At 41.4% G+C, this 23,754-nt stretch overlaps 3 protein-coding genes across 5 annotated transcripts in view; 2 read left to right on the forward strand and 1 right to left on the reverse strand.

Annotated features, from left to right (window-relative positions):
• syt7b (synaptotagmin VIIb) overlaps positions 1 to 4,790 on the reverse strand; it is a 186,800-nt gene extending 182,010 nt beyond the window's left edge. Inside the window, exon 1 of one of the 2 annotated variants that reach the window (XM_057834971.1) lies at positions 4,419 to 4,790. In XM_057834971.1, the coding sequence (XP_057690954.1) occupies positions 4,419 to 4,452 (34 nt within the window). In that variant the 5' untranslated portion in view covers positions 4,453 to 4,790. The remainder of the gene's footprint in view (positions 1 to 4,418) is intronic. The other variant, XM_057834980.1, reaches the window with a different exon arrangement.
• Positions 4,791 to 12,412: 7,622 nt separating this feature from the next.
• LOC130915772 (uncharacterized) lies at positions 12,413 to 19,189 on the forward strand. Its single transcript, XM_057835864.1, has 2 exons — positions 12,413 to 12,484; positions 12,767 to 19,189. Exon 2 carries the CDS (start codon positions 12,935 to 12,937, stop codon positions 18,665 to 18,667), a length of 5,733 nt encoding a protein of 1,910 aa, XP_057691847.1. The 5' UTR covers positions 12,413 to 12,484; positions 12,767 to 12,934; the 3' UTR covers positions 18,668 to 19,189.
• A 2,452-nt stretch (positions 19,190 to 21,641) lies between these two features.
• The window catches only part of apba2b (amyloid beta (A4) precursor protein-binding, family A, member 2b), an 82,349-nt gene continuing 80,236 nt past the window's right edge, over positions 21,642 to 23,754 (forward strand). For both annotated transcript variants that reach the window (XM_057842256.1, XM_057842264.1), the window contains exon 1: positions 21,642 to 21,795. The gene's annotated coding sequence lies outside the window, so the exon portion shown is untranslated. The remainder of the gene's footprint in view (positions 21,796 to 23,754) is intronic.

A 23,754-nucleotide genomic window follows, 5' to 3' on the forward strand; every position in this document is an offset into this window, starting at 1 on the left:
AGATGATTGTTGTGATTGTTTTTTAATTTTAGAAATTTCTTTCCACACAGTACAAAAAATCTAAAGTGTTCAACTATTAGGTCCAGAAGTATTTAGGCATTGACTGAGATTTTATTCAAAACCACAACAATGGATTAGGAATCCAAATGTGATTGAGGTGTGGAAGTGATCCTTTTTCCCAAATACTTTGAAGGCAATATGCAGCTCCAGCACAGCAGCGATCCTAATGAGAATAAGTAGTATAGTTTAAGGATGTAAGAATAATATCCTCTTATAAAACTAGAATAGAGAGACCATGCTGTAAAAATGGCACACAAACACCATGATGTGATGTCAGGAGCCATTACAATGACATTTGGTAAATTGAATCATAAATGCATAATCTAGCACCGGGGATGTGATCTAATGAAGACCTAATAACATCTCGTTTAAACCCATTTGGGCATGTTGATAAAAATATGAAAAAATGAAGTTAATTTCCAAATGACTTCCAAATAAAATTAAATTTACTGGGAAGGTGAAAACATTTATTTGTTGAGTAATCGAAGGAGATTATGAATGCCGGTTAGAACTACATGTTATTCCCTGTTTCCATAATTTTAATTTTTGCGAGATTTTTTTTTTCTTTTTGTCTTTTATATTGACTTGCTTTACACTTTGAGTTTTGCTGAAGTACATTTTGAAAATGGTTTAAATGCATTCTGACATCGTCAGGGCTCTCTGTGCTATTAAATCTTGAGATTAAAAGCCATCGGATTTATTTTGGCAAACAAAATGCCTTTGAGCAAAAATATTCTGTTTCTTTTGGTGGTACAAGTGTTACCACTGCTACACTCTAATTTTAATTTTTGCTTTTACACACTTTACATTTACTGATAATGTAATAACAATTTTCTGGGCGATATTTCCAATGCAATTAACGGTCACTGTTCAGCCAGATTATGTGTATTGTTTTTTAATCAGTCCTTTTAGCATTAGTGTGTCACTGGAGAGTTCTTTGCAGCAAGAAGAAATCTAGAAATCAGCTGCCATAAACCTTGGAAGCTTCAAATAAGTACTAAAAATGCAGCATTCCCTTGCCAGAATCATAATATCATAATGAGCAAGCTGCTCAGATGTGAGCATAGTGTTGTTTACAAATGGACCTGCTAATGATATATGATTAGCAGCACAACCACACGGATATCAAGATCATATTTAATAATTCATGTCAATCAGACATTAAGATCATAAAATGGTACAACCCAAATTCTAATGAAGATAGGATGTTGTGTCAAATATGAATAAAAACAAAATAAAATGATTGGCAAATCATGTTCAACCTAGAGTTAATTTAATACACTACAAAGGTAAGGTATTTAATGTTCAAACTGATAAAAGTTATATATATATATATATATATATATATATATATATATATTTTTCTTTTTTTTTAGAAATCATTAACTTAGAATTTTATGGCTAAAGCACATTCCAAAAAAACTGGAACAGGTGGTAAAAAGACTGAGAAAGTTGAGGAATGCTCGTCAAACACCTGTTTGGAACATCCCACAGGTGAACAGAATCATTAGGAACAGGTGGCTGCCATTAATCGGTATAAAAGGAGTTTTCTTGAATTGCCCGGTCATTCAGATGGAAAGATGGGTTCACCTCTTTGTGAACATGTGCGTGAGAAAATTGTCGAACAGTTTAAGGACAATATTCCTCAGTGGCATCTACGGTCCATTATATAATTAAAAGTTTCTGAGAATCTGAAGAAATCACTCCTTAAAAACCAGAAACCAAAACTGAGTGCCCGTGACTTTCAATCGCTCAGGCGGTACTGCCTCAAAAACAGATATCAAACTGTAACGGACATCATAACATGGGCTCTGGAACACTTCAGAAAACCAAACTTATAAATACAGTTCGGTGCAACATTGTTAAGTACAGCATAAAACCATTGATCAACACCACCCAGAAACATCTCCAGATTCTCTTGGCCGGAGCTCATCTAAGATAGACCGATGCAAAGTGGAAAAGTGTTGTGTGGTCTGACGAATACCATAATTTTCGGACAATAAGAAGCTATTTTTTCCCTTCATTTTGAATCCTGCAGCTTATAGTCCAGTGCGACTTACTTGTTGATTTATTTAGATTAATATGTCACACTTTATCTGACACTTCATCTGATATTATGACATGACACTATCATGGGCATTACTGAAGGCTTTTGACAGATGTCATTAAGTGTCATCTGGCAAATTATGTCACTAACTCCATTCATGTCCATCTGGGATCTTTTACACCTATTCACAGTGAGATAATTTGCCATATAACACTAAATGACATCTGTAATAAGCATTCAGTAATGCTCATGACAGTGTCATATCATAATTATGATGGTCTAATGAAAGGCTTATGGCGCCACTGCCAAATAAAGTGGTGCCAAATACCATAACTACCAATTAATGAAACAACAGGAACAATAACTGAAGAAATAAGTAGCACAGAACATGAATTTTGATTGTTATTTACATCTGTAGCGCTGCAATGCATGCTAGGAGGCATTTTGGACAATAACACTGTTGACAGCAGGTGGCAGCAGAGGTTGACTGTCTCCCCCAAGGGAGCAGTGATTGCAAAATTAAGCTTCTTGAAGCAAATGGCTCAAAGTTTCATAGTGGTTCGTTTGGTTTTATGACAGTCGTATGATGCCGCTGTTAAATAAAGTGTTACCAGTTAATATATTTTGGTGTAAATATCCCATAATACAGTGAGGACAGCTGCGGCTTACAGTCCAGTGCAGCTTATCAATGAACAAATGCCGTTTTCGTGCCAAATTTGGTCGGTGGCGGATTACTCAGGTGCACCTTATAGTGCGAAAATTATGTTACATATTTCAAATTGGCTTTGGAAATTGTGGACGTTGTGTCCTCTGGACCAAAGAGGAAAAGAACCATCCAGATGCAAAATTCAAATGCTAGGATCTATGATGGAATTGGGCTGTGTTCGTGTCATTGGCATGGGTAACTGACACATCTGTGAAGGTACCACTAATGCGGAGAAGTACATGCAGGTTTTGGAGAAACATATGCTGCCAACCAAGCAAATCTTTTTATGGACGCCCCTGCTTATTTCAGCAAGACAATGCCAAACCAAATTCTGAGTGTGTTACAACAACGTGGCTCTGTAGTAAAAGAGCGCAAGTACTAGACTGGACTGCCAATCAACAACGCAGACCCGGACTGTCAAACAGCTGAAGCTGTACATCAAGCAAGAATAAGACAAATTCCACCTAAAAAGCTTCAACAGCTATTGTGCTGTTCCTTAACATTTATTGCACCTTGTTAAAAGAGAAGGTGATGTAACACAATGGTAAACATGACCCTGGCCCAGCTTTTTGGGAATGTGCAGCCATGAAATTGTAATGATTATTTGCTTAAAACAATAAAGTTAATCAGTTTGAACATTAAATATCTTGTCTTTTTAGAGTATTCAATTAAATGTAGGTTGAAAATGATTTTCAAATCATAATATTATGTTTTTATTTCTGTTTAACACAACATCACAACTTCATTGGAATTGGGTTGTATTTTCTCTGCTGTGTTTTTGACTGCTGAACATATAAAAGCCACGTTAAGGGCCATTATCCAAATAAATGGGTCAGGACAAAAAGGTGGCCGGACTGAGTTGTCTGAAAATACAAATTAAGAAGAAATGTGGAAACATGCCAGCTTACTTCTTCAACACTGCTCAGGGAATGAGACTGATTGAGGGTGTGTGTCTGCTCAGCACCATGTACTGTTTGCGCATGATAAATAAAATGTGCTGTCTCTTTTTCCTCAAGATGAGCAGCAGGTGTTGGGGACCTAAGCCTTACTACAATGATAGTGCAGGCAAATGTGTGGCAATCTATTTACTCTTTCACAACATGTTTAGATGGAAAGATTGTCTCACTCCATATCGTAATTGTTCCATTCCGACCACAAAGATAAACCCACAGTATCATCCCAGCCTTACATACACACAAGAGTACCATCAAAGGCACACAAACATGCAGACTTCTCATTAATATGAGCGATGTGGATGACCTTGTGATGTTGGGCTTAGGCTACCTCTATGGTGGATGTAACATTGGACACAACAAGTGCTCAAGTAGCTGCCTCACTGACTTGACACCTCGGATGTGTTGCAACATCCCATCTCGCTGCGATGCATGGTTTGTGAGTGTGTTTGGGGTGGGCGGGGAAGGGGCCAGACGAGCAATAGGAGATGGCAGTTGGCAGCTTGTTGCAATGACCCCGCCAGCATCGCTGCCTGACATAAACGTGACACACTCAAGGGCATCTGCAAACGCGAGATCTTTAAACTATGTAAAATGGATCAGAAGAATTCAACCCGTGAATGATAAAAAAATAAATAAATACTGAACTCACCTTTGCTGCTATCTTCTTCTCTGTTGAGATGCATGACTCCTCTCAGCGTGTCCTCATTTAGGCTGATTCTCGCAGCAAAGATGAGATCTTCGCCCCAAAGAGTGTCTAAGCTAAACTCTCATTCCAGTTTTCACTGTGTTGTTATCCTTTAATCGTCTAGCTCAGTTGGCACGCACGGGCGCGCCTGCACTTGTGCGTCCTCCTCCCCTTGTTGAGCCGGAGCAGGTAGTCTAGGTGATGTGGGGTGTCTGCGTGTATTTTTGGCTCTCTCACTTTCCCCCTCCGTCTCTGTTTTCCCAGCCCGGAGTGGCTCTCGGGGATGATTCTGAGGGTTGGAGGGAGGATCCGACAGGCAGACGGACGGATGGACGGGCGGGGTGACGTGAAGAAAGTCGGGAGGAGGTCGAGGCTGAGGCGACGGGATCCGCGCGCCCTGTGTTGCTCGTTTCATCACCGCACCACATTCTCATGCACCGTCGCACACGAGAAAGAAATATCTCGCATCATGTAACAGAAAATTCAAAAGGACTATTTACATTAACGCATTATTGTATTGCACAGGCGGTTAGCCTCAAGGCAAGCCACTTCTTATTTCATGACATGTTGCTTCCTTTTAAAATAAAAAAGACACGCAATCCCGTCTATTATTATAGATTCATGCAGAAGGAGACGAAGAAACCCTGCACTTTCAATTGAATTCACGAATAATTTGCTATTGTGTTCTGTCTCTGTCAGTGTTTATACAGGGAGGGATCATTAAGTGGCTATTTGTGCGCGCAGATGGCTTTTACGCACAAAACAAAGCCTTCTGACTCGCTCATTAAAGTTCTGTGCCAAGCTCAGATGATCCTATTACGACAGATGTCCAATTCATTTTAACTTTGAGGACTGGCTTTGAATGCTCATTTTTCAGTGCCATTAACGGCGCTTGACGTCCAATCGTTTTTGACTGGGAGAGGCATGCAGCGAATGATCACTGTCGATCCTCCTAGTCTAAATATACGTACGGACGTATAGCGCCGTCGATGGCAGCCAATGAGTAGTCTTTCAATCCCTTGAGCACCGCGAAGGGCTCACGTTACTATCATCATATAATTATTAGCCCTGTCCTATCGATACCGCAACCCATTAACTCTCTGTGCACGTTCACAAGTGGCGTGTTTAAAAGCATTATAGCAGTGGCCTCTAGCGTCCAATTTTAGACAATGGCAGTCAGCAGCATGTAGCCCAAGATTTATGGAAACCTTATTCATCTTAAAGTATCTTTCATCAGCAGACATGTCATCCAAAATGATTACGGTACTCTCCCTAATATTTTGTGGTATGACACAATCATTTTCATAGGGTTGTGTTCAATAGGTCATTGGACAAAAAAAAAGGCTGTTTTCCTTTTGCTTTCTTTCTTTCTTTTTTTTTTTTTTTTTTTTTTTACCAACCTGTTTATTGGCATGCAATGAATTTGGTACCTAGATGTGCAGTGTAGGTTTAGACTTATTTCAGCTTTCAATTCCAGCATTAGAATGTGACAATTATGGAATCCATCAATACTTTAAATTAGGGCTGTCAAAATTATCGCATTAACGGGCGGTAATTAATTTTTTAAATTAATCACGTTAAAATATTTGACGCAATTAACGCACATGCCCCGCTCAAACAGATTAAAATGACTGCAGTGTCATGTCTACTGGTTACTTGTGTTTTTTTGTTTTGTCGCCCTCTGCTGGCGCTTGGGTGCGATTGATTTTATGGGTTTCAGCACAATGAGCATTGTGTAATTATTGACATCAACAATGGCGAGCTACTAGTTTTTTTTTTTTTTTATTAAAAATGTTATTAAAACAAAAACATTAAGAGGGGTTTTAATATAAAATTTCTATAACTTGTACTAACGTTTATCTTTTAAGAACTACAAGTCTTTCTATCCATGGATCACTTTAACAGAATGTTAACGTTAATGCTATATTGCTGATTTATTGTTATAATTAAGAAATACAGTACTTATGTACAGTATGTTTAATGTATATATCAGTCTTGTGTCTTATCTTTCCATTCCAACAAAAATTTACAGAAAAATTTGGCATATTTTATAGATGGTTTGAATTGCGATTAATCACAATTAATTAATTTTTAAGCTGTGATTTACTCGATTAAAAATTGTAATCGTTTGACAGCCCTACTTTAAATAAACACATGCTGAGCGAATTTCCAACGTGATGGTAACTTAAATGTAATAAAAATGCATTACTTTAATCACTGATGCTGATTACATGTTTTAATGTATGTATTGTACAATATGTATGCATTCCGACCTAAATGGATTGTGAGGGTCTTTTGGGAGCGTCTGGCAGAATCCCCTGTCAGAGACAGCTTCAACACACACCGCTGGCGGACCTTCTCCCTTGTTATGGGGGAGGTGATGGGCATTGAGTCCATTGAGTGGGCCATGTTCCGTACCTCCATTGTTGAGGCGGCTGATCGGAGCTGTGGCCGTAAGGTGGTTAGTGCTTGTCGTGGCGGCAATCGCCAAACCCGCTGGTGGACACCAACGGAAAGGGATGAGAACAAGCTGAAGAAGGAGGCCTACCGGGGCTTTTTGGCCTGTGTGACACTGGAGGCAACTGACAGTGGACTGCAGCTTTAGTGGTCGCCGAGGCAGAAACTCGGACAAGGGAGGAGTTTGGCGAGGCCATGGAAAAGGACTTCTGGACGGCTTAGAAGAAATTCTGGTCCAACATCTGCCGTCTAAGAAGAGGAAAGCAGTGCACCACTAACACTGTTAATAGTGGAGATGGGGTACTGCTCACCTCGACTCGACCTCGACGGATGTCGTGAGTCGGTGGGGAGAATACTTCAAAGACCTCCTGAATTCCACCAACACGCCTTCCTCTGACAAAGCAGAATCTGAGCACTCCTAGCCGGGCTCTCCTACCTCTGGGGTCGAAGTCACTGAGGTGGTTGGAAAGCTGCTCGGTAGCAAGGCCCCGTGAGTCGATGAGAGTGCCTAAAGGCTCTGGATGTTGTGGGGCTGTCGTGGCTGACACGCCTCTACAACATTGCTTGGACATCGGGGACAGTGCCTCTGGATTGGCAGACCTGGGTGGTGGTCCCCCCTTTTAAGAAGGAGGGTGTGTTCCAATTATAGACTGATTACACTTCTCAGCCTCTACAGTAAAGTCTATTCAGGGGTGCTGTAGTGAAGGGTCCATCGGAAAGTCGAATCTTAGATTCAGGAGGAGCAGTGTGGTTTTCGTCCCGGCCGTGGAACAGCGGACAAGCTCTACACCCTCGGCAAGGTCCTCGAGGTTGCATGGGAGATTGCCCAACGAGTCAACATGTGTTTTGTAGATTTGGAGAAGGCGTTCGACAGTGTACCTCGGGGAGTCCTGTGGGGGGTGCTCCAGGAGTACGGGGTACCCAGCCCCTTGTTAAGTGCTGTTCGGTCCCTGTACGACCAGTGTCAGAGTTTGGTCCACTTAACGGGCAGTAAGTCGAATTCATTCCCAGTGTGAGTTGGACTCCGCTAAGGCTGTCATTTGTCACCAATTCTGTTCATAACTTTTATGGACAGAAGTTCTAGGCACAGCCGAAGTGTTGAGGGGGTCCGGTTTGGTGGCCTCAGCATTACATCTATGCTTTTTGCAGATGATGTGGTGCTGTGCGCATCATCAAGCCGTGACCTCCACCTCTCACTGGAGTGGTTCGCAGGTGAGTGTGAAGCGGCTGGGATGAAGATCAGCAACTCCAAATCTGAGACCATGGTGCTCAGTCAGAAAAGGCTGGCGTTCCCTCTCCGGGTCAGGGATGAGATCCTGCCCCAAGTGGAGGAGTTCAAGTATCTTGGGGTCTTGTTCACGAGTGAGGGTAGGAGGGAGCGGGAGATTGACTGGTGGATCGGTGCAGCGTCTACAGTGATGCAGACTCTGCACCAGTCCGTAGTGGTGAAGAAGGAGGTGAGCCGAAAGGCGAAGCTCTCGATTTACCATTCGATTCCTACTGTCACCCATAGTCAGGAGCTGTGGGTTGTGAGCGAAAGGACAAGATCCCGGATACAAGCGGCCAAAATGAGTTTTCCCTGCAGGGTGTCCGGGCTCTCCCTTAGAGGTAGGGTGAGAAGCTTGGTTATCCGGGAGGGACTCGGTGTCGAGCCGCTACTCCTCCGCGTTGAGAGGAGCCAGTTTAGGTGGCTCGGGCATCTGGTTTGGATGCCTCCTGGATGACTCCCTGGAGAGGTGTTCCGGGCATGTCCCACCGGTGGGAGGCCTTAGAGAAGACCCGGGACACGCTGGTGAGACTGTGTCTTTCGACTGGCCTGGGAATGCCTTGGGATCCCAAAGGAGGAGCTGGTTGAAGTGGCTGGAGAGCAGAGGTTGAGCTAGACTTTTTTGTTGTCTGTCATTTTGACTGACAGGGTCATAAAAATCCGGTCATAATCTATTTTTACCCGTCACTTAAATTTTTAAAGTGATGATAATGACATTGTGGTGACCCTTTGTTTGGCATAATTCACCTTCCGTACTTGTGTGTCCATTTGGCCGAGCGCGTTACCGGCTACGACACAGTCACTTAAGAGAGACACTTAAGAGCCGCGCGCGTTCCGGCTTGAATAGAGAGTTCACAGAGAGTAGCAGAGCTACAGCGGCTGGACACAGCAATTCGAGCTAACAAGACTCTTAACATTGCATACCGCTTCAACATATTCAATAGTATTTAGTTTTCTAATATTCTGTCCGAACAAGCTTAACAGAGAATCCACACAGTGCCATCACACATCAAGCAGATGAATATGTAACTTTTTCTCCGCAGTGACAAAAACAGCTGCCTGTGGCCCCACTAGGTAGGCTACAGTAAGCTGTTTTTGTTTTGAAATTAACAGTTCACCTGCTGTGGCCTGAACGCAGTCTCACACTTTCCTCCTGGTGCGCATGGACTTGAATTGCGTGCCCGCTTGTGCAGTCCCTGTTTTTTCACCTCTTTTATCAACACCATCGTCGTTTTGGGGCTTTTTGAAGAAACTTCGGATACTCAGTTGCCTTGACATTTTTCAGAGTAAGGCCAACGACGTCATGCATCAAGAGAGACAATAGCTAATTAATATGCTCACTCGCCACCCTGTGGTCTGGGGTGTGAATTGCAACCTGTCAAAATGACCGATGGACTTCAGTTTTTTCCGTCACCGTTTTATAAAATCGGTCAACGACGGAAAATATTCGGTTAACGTTACCCCTGCTGGAGAGAGAACCCTGGATTAAGCTGCAGATTATGGCTGGATGGATGGATGGATGGATGGATGGATGGATGGATGGATGGATGGATGGATGGATGGATGGATGGATGCATTCGTTACATACCAGTGGTGATTGGGCCAGCTCTAATACACATTTGATATGATCTCACGAGCCCAGTATAATTAAGTACAACAGCATTGTAGTGTACTGTTTCAACCACCAGAAAATGTCTTTCTAGCCCTAACCACCGACTACTATAAAAACAATCTTTTATACCATTTACGTATTTGATAACAGCTCTCTCTGGTTACCCTCTATTGTATTGTTAAAATCTGTTCACTAGGTGGCAGTATTGATAAACTAATAATAAAAAAAAAGATGTGGCCCGAGAAAACGCTTACTTTTTAAAAATTTTTTATTCTTAATGTTTTGTGGTATTTTGATTTTAATTTTGAGATTAAAATCAGTAATGGCAACAAGGAAAATAATGGTTTACTCCTAAACCAAATCATTTGACCTTAAAACTCTTTTGAATGTTTACATACTGAACTATACGTTGAAACTTTTTGGAAACGTATTGCTGTTGAATTTTTAAAATGCAATTTCAGAGCTGAGCTTGGGAGCACTTGAGGTGGGAATAAATTTTCTTTTGTTTGTTTTGTGCTGAGAGAAAGCCAATTCGACTTCAAAAGTGTTACGCCTCGAGCACAAGCGGTCTTTAAAAAAACCCAAAACTGGGCCATTGCTCTCATTTAATTGTTTTGCGTATACATTTTATCCAGTGACACTATTATAATTAATCACTTGAACTAAGCCAAAGTATACTTGCTGTGTGTCTTGAAGCATTCTAATAATCATAGTGGGGCAGTATTGCTGCAAAAATAAACTATGCAGTTACTATCAGGAAATATTCAAGGTATATCTGTAGCCTATTTTACTTCTCTGTTTGTTCCTGCACAACCATTTACTTTTACTCTCTTTATAAAAATCAATATCTGTTCTTTCGTCTTCCTAATTTGCCAGGCTCGTTGTTCTGCGCGGATCATAACAACTGGATTTTATTCTAATATGAAAAGAAAAAGAAACGAAAAAAGCAGTTGATTCTAAACATTCCCAAACCTTTACTTTTCAACAATAATAGGTAAAACTATAACAACGGTTAGCTTATCCTAATGATGGTACCATTTTAATTACATGATTTATTTGGTCTATTGTTTTTTGGTTGTTCCTGTGGACCAAAAGGACAAAACTTGAGTGAGTGAGTGAGTGAGTGAGTGAGTGAGTGAGTGAGTGAGTGAGTGAGTGAGTGAGTGAGTGAGTGAGTGAGTGAGTGAGTGAGTGAGTGAGTGAGTGAGTGAGTGAGTGAGTGAGTGAGTGAGTGAGTGAGTGAGTGAGTGAGTGAGAAGTTCTACACGGTTTCCTTCATCGATTTCAACATGTCAGGGCCCTGAACTAACAGACAGGCTCTGTTCAAGTGACTAGTTCTGTATTGTTAAAACTGATAAGTTTTAGTCAGCTATTCAACGATATTTTCGTAATTTGCTGCGGGCCAATAAATACTGGTCAAAGGTGGGGCTGGTGGAAGGGCAAGCTAGACAGTTGCTTGAGGCCCCCGAGGGCTGCCAAAAGGTACTCCACAGAAAAGACAAGAATTGGCCATTTCAAATGACACATCAGTAGCAAACTCCTCCTTGTCGAGCTCCACCCCATCTGCCGTACCAACCTGCACTTGATGCCGTCATTGGACCCAGCGTATTTTGTGAAAAGTGAAACATACTTGAGTAATTTTTAAGTGTGTAAATTCATTTTATTTGATGTTATTTATTCATACTATTGATTGACCGACTGAATTTTATTTCGAGCAATTATAAAGAAATACAACGAGAAGAAAGCCATTAATAATATTTGTGGTAATATGGATAACAAAATAATAATAATAATAATGAAAAAATTCATATAAGCAAATCTATGTAGCTCGGGTGGGAAAAAGCCAAGCTTTTTTGGGACCCACCCCTTATTCAGTCCTTAAAATGTTCATGGGCGCACAGTCGCTTCTTAATATCATTATCGTCATCGCCATCATCATCATCACCATCCTCACCATCACTTCTGCCATCACTAACACCGCCACCATTATCGTTACTGCCATCACCATTGTCCCTATATGTTGATCGTGCATTCAAAGTATTTATAATAACAAATTGACTGGCTCTCATGGTGGCAACCATTGTTCTGGAAGTGTATAGTATTCATTATTCAATGGTATTCGAGGACCTGCTGCCAGAGGGAGGCAACCCTCAGGCAACAACTATTAAATGCTTCTCCATTAAAATGTTGTGATCCTGCCTTTTTGTTCCATGTTGATGCCCTTCTCCCTATTTGCGGCTGCACGGGTGCGAAAGGGACCAGTCTCCTCAGGGGTAAGGCTAACTGGCAACACCTGTGGCCCATTAGCAGAGCCTTTTTAAGCACATGCCAAATGCACATCAGTTGCCAGAAGATTCCAGCACAATCGCTTAGAAGTCTCACTCCTGAGAAGACCACGCTTCCCGAATATTCCTTTTGTTTGTTTCCCCTTTAGGGTGAATTTTGTTTTGTCACTTTGCTTTTTGAATAAAGACTTAACTACCTCTGCCACTGGGTCCCCGGCATTTCCTGATCGCCTCACAACATAAAATGCTTTATACATATTGTGATGGTTTGTTCAATTGTATTTGTCAAATAATGACCTCTGGTGGCGGCTTTGGGTGTAGTTGAATTCCTGCCTTTCTTTTCCTATGAAGCAGACGTGTCTAACAATGCTAAAGGACAGCTAAGTTCTGGTTCGACCCACATGAGGCTGTAAGTTGTTTCAAGGAATGTATGTTGGTGTGTGTATTTGTAGTTCAGCGGGGAGATATTGTTTGTATAGTTATATTTAGCGTTTTACGAGGAGAGAAGGGAGAACACGTTAGCATTTTTAGCATCAAAGCTAGCGGACTTTTGTATACAAATGGTGCAGATTTAATTTACTAAATGTATATATTGATTGAATGGAAGGGACATTTGGCGACTTTGTTTTGTGTGAAATATTTAGTATTGATATGTACGTCATTTTCAACATTTTTGTATGTGTGTTTTCAGTTTTACGAATTCATCAAGAGTGAGGAAGTAAAGACTTCAAAATCCACTTTTGCCACGTTGTGCTGTCTGTCTAGCTAAACAGGCTCACGTTTAGTGAGGACAGAACAGTAAAAAGCCTCATTATCAACAGTTGGAGCCAGAAGCTGTTACTCCAAGCATAAAGACATAATGTTGAAGCAAGTGGACGCTCAATCGCAAAGTCAGCAGAGAAGCTGCTCACCAAGTAGTCAAGGTGAGTTATGGGAAACAAGGTCTCGTTGCTCCAGATCCTCAAAGCAGTCTACAAGGTCATCAGCAAGCGTTGCAGCCCTCAAAGCGCGAGCCAAAGCTGGGGCTGCACAAGCGCAGTTGGCTTTTGCAGAAGAGGAAGCTGAAGCCATGAAGCAACAGGCTCAAATCCAAGCTCAACTTCATGTACTGAAGGTGAAGAAGGAGGCAGCAGCTGCATCAGCAGAAGCGGACATCCTGGAAGCAGCAATTCAGCAGGAAGAAGCACAACCACTTTGTCATCCATCATCCATCGACTTTGTGGACTCTAAACAAAAGGTTCAAAATTATATCGACAGTCAAGTAATCCAGCCAGTACAACACCCAGTCCCATGCTGGAACCCCTTCCACCAAATTGACAACTCAAGCATTCAACCTCAACCATTACCTCAACAAAATTCCCACACTTTCAACTACATATCATCACCTATTCCTGGCGCTACATCTCCAGCTCCAATTCACAAGTATCAGCCACTCAGCTCATCTCTTCCCCACCCTCAGCAGACCACAAATGTAAGTGATGTAGCAAAATATCTGATGAGACGTGAACTTGTAACAGGCACCATGCAGAGATTCGATGATGATCCACAAAATTATCGCAGCTGGAAATCATCTTTTGTGAACATCACTAAAGACCTAGCTCTGTCAGACAAAGAAGAGCTAGATCTTCTACTGAAATGGCTTGGGCCCAAGTCAACTGAACAAGCAAAGAGAATCAGTGCAGCTCAAGTCAATAACACAACTTCTGCGCTCAAAATGGTTTGGCAGCGACTAGAAGAAACGTTTGGTGCACCTGAGGTAATTGAGCATGCCCTCTTTAAGAAAATTGAGGACTTTCCTAGAATTGCGTCTAGAGAAAATACTAAGCTAAGAGAGCTGGGGGATCTCTTAATGGAACTTGAACTTACAAAAGCAGAAGGTCATTCTCCAGGGTTAGCCTTTCTAGACACCGCCAGGGGTGTCAATCCCATTTTGGAAAAGTTGACATATTCACTACAAGAAAAGTGGATTTCACATGCATCTAAATACAAACTAGATCATGGTGTCATATTTCCACCATTTTCAGTCTGTTCTAGATTTGTGCAAGAGCAAGCACGCATAAGAAATGACCCAAGTTTTTCATTTCTTTCAGCAACTCAGTTCAAGTTTGATAAACAAGTTAAAAGCAGCACTCGCCCAATGATATCCGTGAAAAAGACTGAAATTGCTGTAGACACTGAGTTAAAAGAGGTATGTGAAGAGCCAGACAAACAATGTCCGTTGCATAACAAGCCACACCCCCTCAGAAGATGTCGCACTTTTCTCACCAAGCCTCTTGATGAGAGAAAGGCGTACCTGAAAGAGAAAGGCATATGCTTCAGGTGCTGTGCGTCAACCAAACACCAAGCGAAAGACTGTACTATTAAAGTCACATGCAAAGAATGTCAGAGTGAAAGACACAATACAGCTCTTCATCCAGGTCCTCCTTCAACCGACATCAAACCGTCTTCAGAGGCGCGTCAGCACGGAGGGGAGACCGAGTCAAGTCTACAACCCGTTTCCGCTACCACAATGTGCACCGAGGTATGTGGGGAACAACGTAGTCCTAGATCTTGTGCGAAGATATGTTTAGCTAAAGTTTATCCAGCAGGCCAACGAGAAAAGGCTATAAACTTGTATGCTGTCATGGACGAACAAAGTAACCAATCCCTTGCTCGTTCAGACTTTTTTGACATCTTCAGAGTAAACGGAAGCAGAGAGATTTATACTCTGAAGACATGTTCAGGTGTCATGGAAGTGAGCGGGAGGAAAGCCAAAGACTTTATTATTGAGTCAATAGATGGTCGTGTAAAAGTGCCACTTCCTCCTATGCTAGAATGTGACATGATCCCAGAAGATCGTTCTGAGATACCTGCACCAGAAGTCACACAACACCATCCACATTTAAAGGCACTCTCACACAAAATCAGTCCTGTAGATCCAAACGCACAGATCCTCTTGCTGCTCGGTAGAGACATCCTGAGGTTGCACAAAGTGAGAGAGCAATGTAATGGTCCCAGTAATGCACCATTCGCGCAGCGCCTTGACCTAGGCTGGGTCATCGTAGGTGATGTACGTGTAAGTGGAGTGCACAAACCAGTCTCTATTACAGCATACAAAACAAACACCTTGTTCAACGGACGGCCATCATATCTCGATGCCTGCACAAATGTCCTACAAGTCAAAGAAAAAAAGGTAACCAACGTAATAGATGACATGCACAGCTTCACAGACACTTATCAAGTAAAACGATCAGACAATCTTGGGGATACAATCTTCGTCAAAGGAGAGGATGATGAAATGTTGGCACCGTCACAACAAGATGCAGAATTTCTCAAAATAATGCAAAATGAAATGTACCAGGATGAGACAAACAATTGGGTTGCACCGCTTCCATTTGTTACACCCAGACAGCGTCTACCAAACAACAGACAACAAGCTTTAAAGAGACTTTACACACTCAAACGTAGTCTTGACAAAAAGCCTGAAACAAGAGAGCACTTTGTACAGTTCATGCAAAAAATCTTAAACAACCAGCAAGCAGAAACCGCACCTCCCTTGCAACCTGAGGAAGAGTGCTGGTACCTCCCAATGTTCGGGGTGTACCACCCTCAAAAACCCCATCAAATTCGTGTGGTTTTTGATTCAAGTGCCAAACATGAGGGTGTAGCGTTGAATGATGTCCTCTTAAGCGGCCCAGATCTTAACAATGCGTTACTAGGAGTGCTCATCAGATTCCGTAAGGAGCCTATTGCAGTAACGGCAGATGTGGAACAAATGTTCTACTGCTTCAAAGTGCGAGAAGATCATCGCAATTTCCTGCGATTCCTTTGGCACAAAGACAATGACGTCGCAAAGGAAATTATTGAGTACCGCATGAAAGTGCATGTGTTTGGAAATCGTCCGTCTCCCTCTGTTGCAATCTACGGATTACGCAAAGCTGCTGGGGTAGGAGAAACGGAATATGGCAAAGAAGCATCACAGTTTGTTATCAGAAATTTTTATGTGGACGATGGTCTGGTCTCACTCCCGACAGAACTTGAAGCGATCACGCTCCTGCAAAACACTCAGAAAATGTTGGCTGTGTCAAACTTGCGCCTACATAAATTCGCTTCTAATAGCAGCAAAGTCATGGAGGCGTTTCCAACAAGCGACTTGGCAAAAGACATTAAAAGCCTAAACCTAGACAACGACCCGTTGCCTGTTCAGAGAAGTTTAGGCATCAGCTGGAGTCTTGAATCTGACACTTTCACCTTCCACGTGAGCAAAGAGAAAAAACCCTTCACCAAAAGAGGCATACTATCCACTGTCAATAGTTTGTATGACCCCTTGGGGTTTGTTTCGCCTATAACTGTACAGGGAAAAGCACTCATCCGAGAATTCACCTTGGAACCATGCGACTGGGATGACCCCTTGCCTGCAAACAAAGAGAGATTGTGGACTGCATGGAAGGATTCACTTCTCGAGGTAGAGAACATACACATTCCTAGGTCGTATGTACCACAGTCTATGTCCTCAACACAGCACAGAGAACTTTGTGTTTTCAGCGATGCTTCATCTACAGCAATAGCAGCAGTTGCTTACATTCAAGTTAAAAATGACCATGGACAGTATTTCAGTGGATTTGTCATGGGAAAATCCAAACTAGCACCGAGACCAGCGCACACAATCCCACGTTTAGAACTGTGCGCAGCTGTCCTCGCTGTAGAAATGGCTGAGCTCATATGCCAAGAAATCGACATTAAGCTCCATGATGTCAGGTTCTACACTGACAGTAAGATTGTGCTAGGTTACATCTATAACATCTCAAGAAGGTTTTATGTCTATGTATCAAACAGAGTCTCAAGAATCAGAAAGTCATCTGTACCATCGCAGTGGCATCATGTTTCATCGGAAAACAACCCGGCAGACATTGCCACACGTCCAATAGCAGCGCTATTGCTACCACAAACCTACTGGTTCAGAGGCCCACCTTTCCTGAACAAAGACCTGTCACAGTTTCCTCCCATGGAAGATAACAACAACTTCAAACTAATCGAACCAGAACAAGATGTCGAGGTTCGACCGGAAGTCAATGTCTGTGCTACCCAAGTAAGCATCAAACATCTTAGCCCACACCGCTTTGAAAGATTCTCATCGTGGAAACATCTAATAAGAGGCATGGCAAAACTCATTGCAGTCATCAGAAACAAATCCAAAACTGCAGACAAAAAAAGTACAAATCTACAAACTCAAGCAAAACTGTCAGTCATTGCAAGTGTTCAACAAAATGCATTCAAAGAGGAAATGACAAAGCTTAAAAAAGGAGAGCATATCGCAAAAACAAGTCCCTTGTGGAATTTAAACTCATTCATAGACTCAGAAGGACTGTTAAGAGTGGGAGGTCGAACATCTCTTGCCAATCTTCCATATGATGAAAAGCACCCACTGATACTCCCTAAAAGGCATCATGTGTCAACTTTGCTTGTGAGATATTACCACCAAGATGTCGCTCATCAAGGTCGTCACCTCACCGAGGGAGCACTTCGATCTGCAGGTGTCTGGATAATTGGCGCAAGAAAACTTGTCTCAAGTGTCATTTATCAATGTGTCATATGTCGCAAACTTAGGGGTAAGCCTGCTGAACAGAAAATGGCCAACTTGCCCGAAGACCGTCTTACAATGGAGCCTCCTTTCACAAGGGTAGGTCTAGATGTTTTTGGGCCCTGGACTGTTGTCACCCGCAAAACAAGAGGCGGTAGCGCTGACAGCAAACGTTGGGCAGTTTTGTTCAGCTGTCTGGGCACCCGCGCAGTTCACATAGAAGTCATAGAATCTATGTCTACATCAAGTTTTATTAATGCATTACGAAGGTTTTTCGCGGTCAGGGGTCCTGCCAAAGTTTTGAGGTCAGACCGTGGCACTAACTTTATAGGTGCTTGTAAAGAGTTGAAAATAAGCACCGATGACTCTGAGATTCAAGATTACTTGAGCAAAGAAGGCTGCACATGGACTTTCAACACACCTTATTCATCGCATATGGGAGGCTCATGGGAAAGAATGATAGGCATCGCCCGTCGCATTCTTGATGCCATGCTATTGCAAGCAGGTCCTACTCGCCTCACACACGAAGTTCTGACAACGCTCATGTCAGAAGTTATGGCTATCATGAATTGCCGACCATTAGTTCCCATCACCACGGATTCAGAGACACCAACAGTTTTGACGCCATCCATGCTCCTAACCCAAAAGAAAGGTGCTGCTCCTGCTCCAGAAGGTACGTTCGACATCAAGGACATGTACAAAAAGCAATGGAAGCATGTTCAAAGTCTTGCAGATGCCTTTTGGAAACGCTGGAGACAAGAACATCTGACAGCTCTTCAAGTAAGAAAGAAATGGACTCAGGACAAGGACAATATCACAGAAGGAGATGTCGTCTTAGTTAAAGATGAACTACTGAAACGCAACGAATGGCCCATCGGACTCATTACAAAGTGCATCCCAAGCGAAGACAAAAGAATCCGAAAAGTGGAAGTACGAGTTGTCAAGCAAGGGACTCCGCGTGTCTATTTGCGACCGATAAACCAACTGATTTTGTTACTCCCTCGTCATAGTGAAACAAAAAAGACTGATTAAGTTTATACATTTGGTGGTATAAAGTATTTATACCAGACGGGGAGTGTGATGGTTTGTTCAATTGTATTTGTCAAATAATGACCTCTGGTGGCGGCTTTGGGTGTAGTTGAATTCCTGCCTTTCTTTTCCTATGAAGCAGACGTGTCTAACAATGCTAAAGGACAGCTAAGTTCTGGTTCGACCCACATGAGGCTGTAAGTTGTTTCAAGGAATGTATGTTGGTGTGTGTATTTGTAGTTCAGCGGGGAGATATTGTTTGTATAGTTATATTTAGCGTTTTACGAGGAGAGAAGGGAGAACACGTTAGCATTTTTAGCATCAAAGCTAGCGGACTTTTGTATACAAATGGTGCAGATTTAATTTACTAAATGTATATATTGATTGAATGGAAGGGACATTTGGCGACTTTGTTTTGTGTGAAATATTTAGTATTGATATGTACGTCATTTTCAACATTTTTGTATGTGTGTTTTCAGTTTTACGAATTCATCAAGAGTGAGGAAGTAAAGACTTCAAAATCCACTTTTGCCACGTTGTGCTGTCTGTCTAGCTAAACAGGCTCACGTTTAGTGAGGACAGAACACATATTGTCTCCCATTTTTAATTTTTCTTTTGATATGGCCTATACTTATTTATTGTGTATTTATATGAGGGGCCCAAGGGTTGTGATGGTGAGATGAAGCCTCGTGAGGCATTGAACCACTTGCGCCAATTGGTTCGAGAAAGGGTTCATTTCTCAAAGCTTCATGTGAGCACGGTACCACCTACTGGTTAAGTGTATGATCACTGTTGTCTCTCAACCACATGAGTGAGTTGATGATGTTTTGTGTGTGTGTGTTTGTTAGGGAGGAATTGATTTACAAAATATTCTTTTACCAAATCATCTATGTACATAGATTATCACTATGTACTGTATATAAAGTGATCCTTCACTTATTCCTGTTAATAGGAACCGGAACTGACCGCGTAAAGTGGAAAAACTGCGAAATAGGGTCACGTCCCCTACCCATTTTTAACATGCATTTTTTTTTTTGGTGTTTATATAATATCAATAAGTGTATAAAAATCCTAGAAATGCATATGTTATCATTAGAACATTGAATAATAGTTTGAATGTGCGTGTTTGTTAGGAAGGAATTAATTTATAAAGTATTGTTCTGCCAAATCATCTATGTACATAGATTATCACATATGCATATAAAGTGATCCTTCACTTATTACTGTTAATGGGGACCGAAACCGACCGCATGAAGTGGAAAAACTGCGAAATAGTGTCACGTCCCCTACCCATTTTTAACATACATTTTTTTTGTGTTTGTATAATATCAATAAGTGTATAAAAAAATCCTAAAAATGCATATATTATCATTAGAACATTGAAGAATAGTTTGGAATGTAAATGAAATATTATTAATATAAATAACATACATAAAATAATTAAATAATACATACTGTATATTCATTCTCTCATGATACATGTGTGGGGTTATATAGGTGTAGATAAATACGTAGATAAATACGTAGATGAATATCAAGTGCACATAAATATGGTTTTAGAACTCTTTTATTCCTATAACAAGATACTTATAACAAGATTAAAATAATCTGCGATGCACTGACTGTGCGAATGTTGAGTCACGAAGTAGCGAGGGATTACTGTGATAGTGTGGAGTGTGTGCGTGTGAAAATTATTCCCCAAATGGTATTATCATAATATGACAGGTTGTTCAATTTTTTATCTGAAATTGACATGAGCGTAATCAGGCAGAGAGCAGTAAACGTGTAACTTGAATAGTGATTTATAGCATGGGGAAGGGGTGGGTTTCATTTATTTTCAATCAAAAACAATTTTTTTTCGACACAGGGGAATGTCCTCTTTCTTGCTGGCTCCATCCAATCAACTACTGTACCACTCCTGAACCTTTCACTCGCCAGACCACCTCCAAACTATACAGACTCTCACCTGATCGCAACTCTCCTCCAAAAACACACATTTTGAATGTAGCCAGAGGTGTTTATGTACTGTAGCGAGCTGTCAAACCGCGAGGCAAAATCTAAAGCACACCTTGAAGGAATCACGTGGTACAAGCTGAGCAGAGAGGCTTCAGACGTAATCATTTTCGGAACCTCCCCTAAATTTAAGCGAGCCTCGGTACACGCTTTGTACAAATGTCTCTTTATTACTAGACACACTTCGAAGGCCCGGTGCACCTCATTACATCACTATCCAAGGGATTTCTTGCTTGGAACCCCAAGAGCAGACATGTCCAAAGTACTGCCCGGGGGCCAAATGCGGCCCTTGTTCAAATTTCATCTGGCCCCCAGCCTCTGTCATAAAATCAATAACGTCTGGCCCGCACACAAACTTAACAAATTGGTCAGCAGTACTGCTACCAGCATATGAAGTAGTTTACACACTAAATGCTGCTCCTCATTTACCCACTAAAAGGCAGCAGCACTCTAAGCAACATTACCCTGTGTGACCCTTTACTCCCAATTTTCTACCCTAGACCCTAGAAACACTACTTGCCACAGTTGGCCCGCAAGCCGTATTTTGGACATTTCTCTGTAAATTTTCTTTCTTTCTTTCTTTCTTTCTTTCTTTCTTTCTTTCTTTCTTTCTTTCTTTCTTTCTTTCTTTCTTTCTTTCTTTCTTTCTTTCTTTCTTTCTTTCTTTCTTTCTTTCTTTCTTTCTTTCTTTCTTTCTTTCTTTCTTTCTTTCTTTCTTACTGCGTGTTTTAGTGGATTATTTAAAACTTGATGGGTGGGACGTCAAATACACTTCTGTAAGGACTGTAGTTTTTTTTTTTTTTTTTTAATTCATTTTTTTTTATTTTTAAAATTGAAATAATCCTTGTTGAATCATTAGGCCTACTCCATTTTTTTAATGTTTCCTTTTTTATGATGATGATAATGTTGTCAGGACGCTCGAATGAGCACTCGTATAGCTCTCCAGACGGCCGCAGTGGGTTCTTATGCTGCTATGCTGGTTTCGGGGCGCCGCGTCTGTCAGACTCTGTACGCTTTCTGTCGCTGAGACAAGCGGACGGATGTTCGGCCTGCCAGCAGCACCAACTCACGCTGCTTTCGGAAGGAGCTGCTTTCTCCCGCGCGTCACCATCATCCAGGTAAGACTGACTTTTGATAAAAATGCAATGAGCGTAGAGACTCGAAGTGTCGAGGAGCTCTTTTCGATTGAGGCATCGGCGTTTTTCCTTCTGGGCATCCTGGGCAACAGTGGATGCTGATCGGATGGATGAGTGCTGTGCATCCGTGCTAACAATAGGGCGGCTTACCTCGCCTCGCCTCTCTGCCACTGAACACCCGGTCAACTCTGTTATAATGTGCTTTTGGATTCGCACATCCAACTCGAAGCATCTCTTTGTTGGGTAAACGGGATTATTTACTAAAGGCCTGGTGGATATCGCATTCATTTTCACACTGATGACTCTTTTCCTCTCACATTTTAATCAAACGATTCGTGCGTGAGTTTATTTCCGTCATGAGATCATAAACCTCTCTCCATCATCGGTTCATCTTTCACACACTTGACTTAAAACTGGCATTGCTTTAGATAGATAGATAGATAGATAGATAGATAGATAGATAGATAGATAGATAGATAGATAGATAGATAGATAGATAGATAGATAGATAGAATATACACTTATTATGAAGTTGTGTTTCTCAACCTATATATTCTGTTTAACAAGATCGAATATACACTTATTTTGAAGTTGTGTTTATATAATCTGTTTATATGTTCTTTACAAACAGAAATATCCCTTAAATACCTGCAACATGGAGCAATTATCAGAGAATCCCAAAATTTGAAAAATAAGGTCCTAATTAAACCTTTTTTTAAATTTTGTAAAAAGAAAAGTCAAAATGAATATGTGTAATAAGCGCTCTAATATCTATAACCCTTGCTAAATCCTGCTTTTTTTTTCTCATGGAACCTGCAGATGCATGTGTTGACTTGCATCCATCTTTTTTTTTTTCAAAAAGAAATGTCAAAATTCTGAATTACTCTCAAAATCATGACATTTTAATCAAATTTGATACATTTGGCAATAAAGGGATATATGTTCTTCATTGGCTGTTAGTGTCACTCAGTGTCAGTGCCCATGTGAACATACTGTATAAGGATGGCAGTCACTTGCTGGTGTGGCTTTTTGATCTTTATTGTTCTGAGGGTTGGAGGCAGACACGCAGTCCGTTTTGCATCATGAGATGTGACGTCCATAGTGTTTGTCTTCATCTTCATTGCCAGAGCCTGCCCCCCTCCATCTGTGTGGTAACTGTGATCAGAAACAAGCTGGGTTACAGTTGTCATTATTTTCATTAATTTGATTACGTAATTTTCAGCCTTTTTGAGTTATTAAAAAAATAAAAAATAAAGCACACCGCCATAAAAAATATATTTAAAAAAATAAATCTCTGGGGCTGAATTTACAACATAAAGTTGTGAATAGAAATCAAACAAACACAAAGGAAAACACATAATCATATTTCTACTCATTCATTGTTACGCCTGGGCTTGTATGAACTTATTGCTGATATCCTGGGAGAAATCAAGGAAAGACACGCATAAAGTTCTTCTCACAGCACACTAAGCAAAACAGAGTAGTTATCATTGCATTGCTGGTTAACGAAGTAAATCCAGATCAAAGATAGCTTTCCCAATATTATCTCACACCACAGACTTTCTACGAGGAAACCTTTGCTTTCGTTTGACTGCCACTCATAGTTAGTGGAGGGAGACATGAAAATCAGGCTGAATAGGCGCCCACAAGAACTAGATTCGGGGAGTCCCCCCTGGTGTGCACCCTCTATGTCAGCTAACTTACAGATAGCGGTCCAGACTCAGAAGCTAGTCCCCAATTGACAAAGAGCTACCAAAACCAACCAACAAACAAACCCAGATAGCGAAATATAACTGGAGAAGACTTGGGCCAGATGTACTGCAAATTTCGGCCCAACTTTGTGAAACGGATCAGCCCCAGTGTCTTTTGAACAATGGCCCAGTAAGTAAGGAGTCACTTGCCGGATCAGCAACCAGTTTTGGGCCAGAACTGGTCCAAAGT

This window comes from Corythoichthys intestinalis, chromosome 1, assembly GCF_030265065.1.
Source record: "Corythoichthys intestinalis isolate RoL2023-P3 chromosome 1, ASM3026506v1, whole genome shotgun sequence".
NCBI classification, from domain to species: Eukaryota; Metazoa; Chordata; class Actinopteri; order Syngnathiformes; family Syngnathidae; genus Corythoichthys; species Corythoichthys intestinalis.

Bases quoted from the DNA above. Each gene is read 5' to 3' on its own strand.
- LOC130915772 (XM_057835864.1), top strand. From the start codon at position 12,935: ATGTTGAAGCAAGTGGACGCTCAATCGCAAAGTCAGCAGAGAAGCTGC.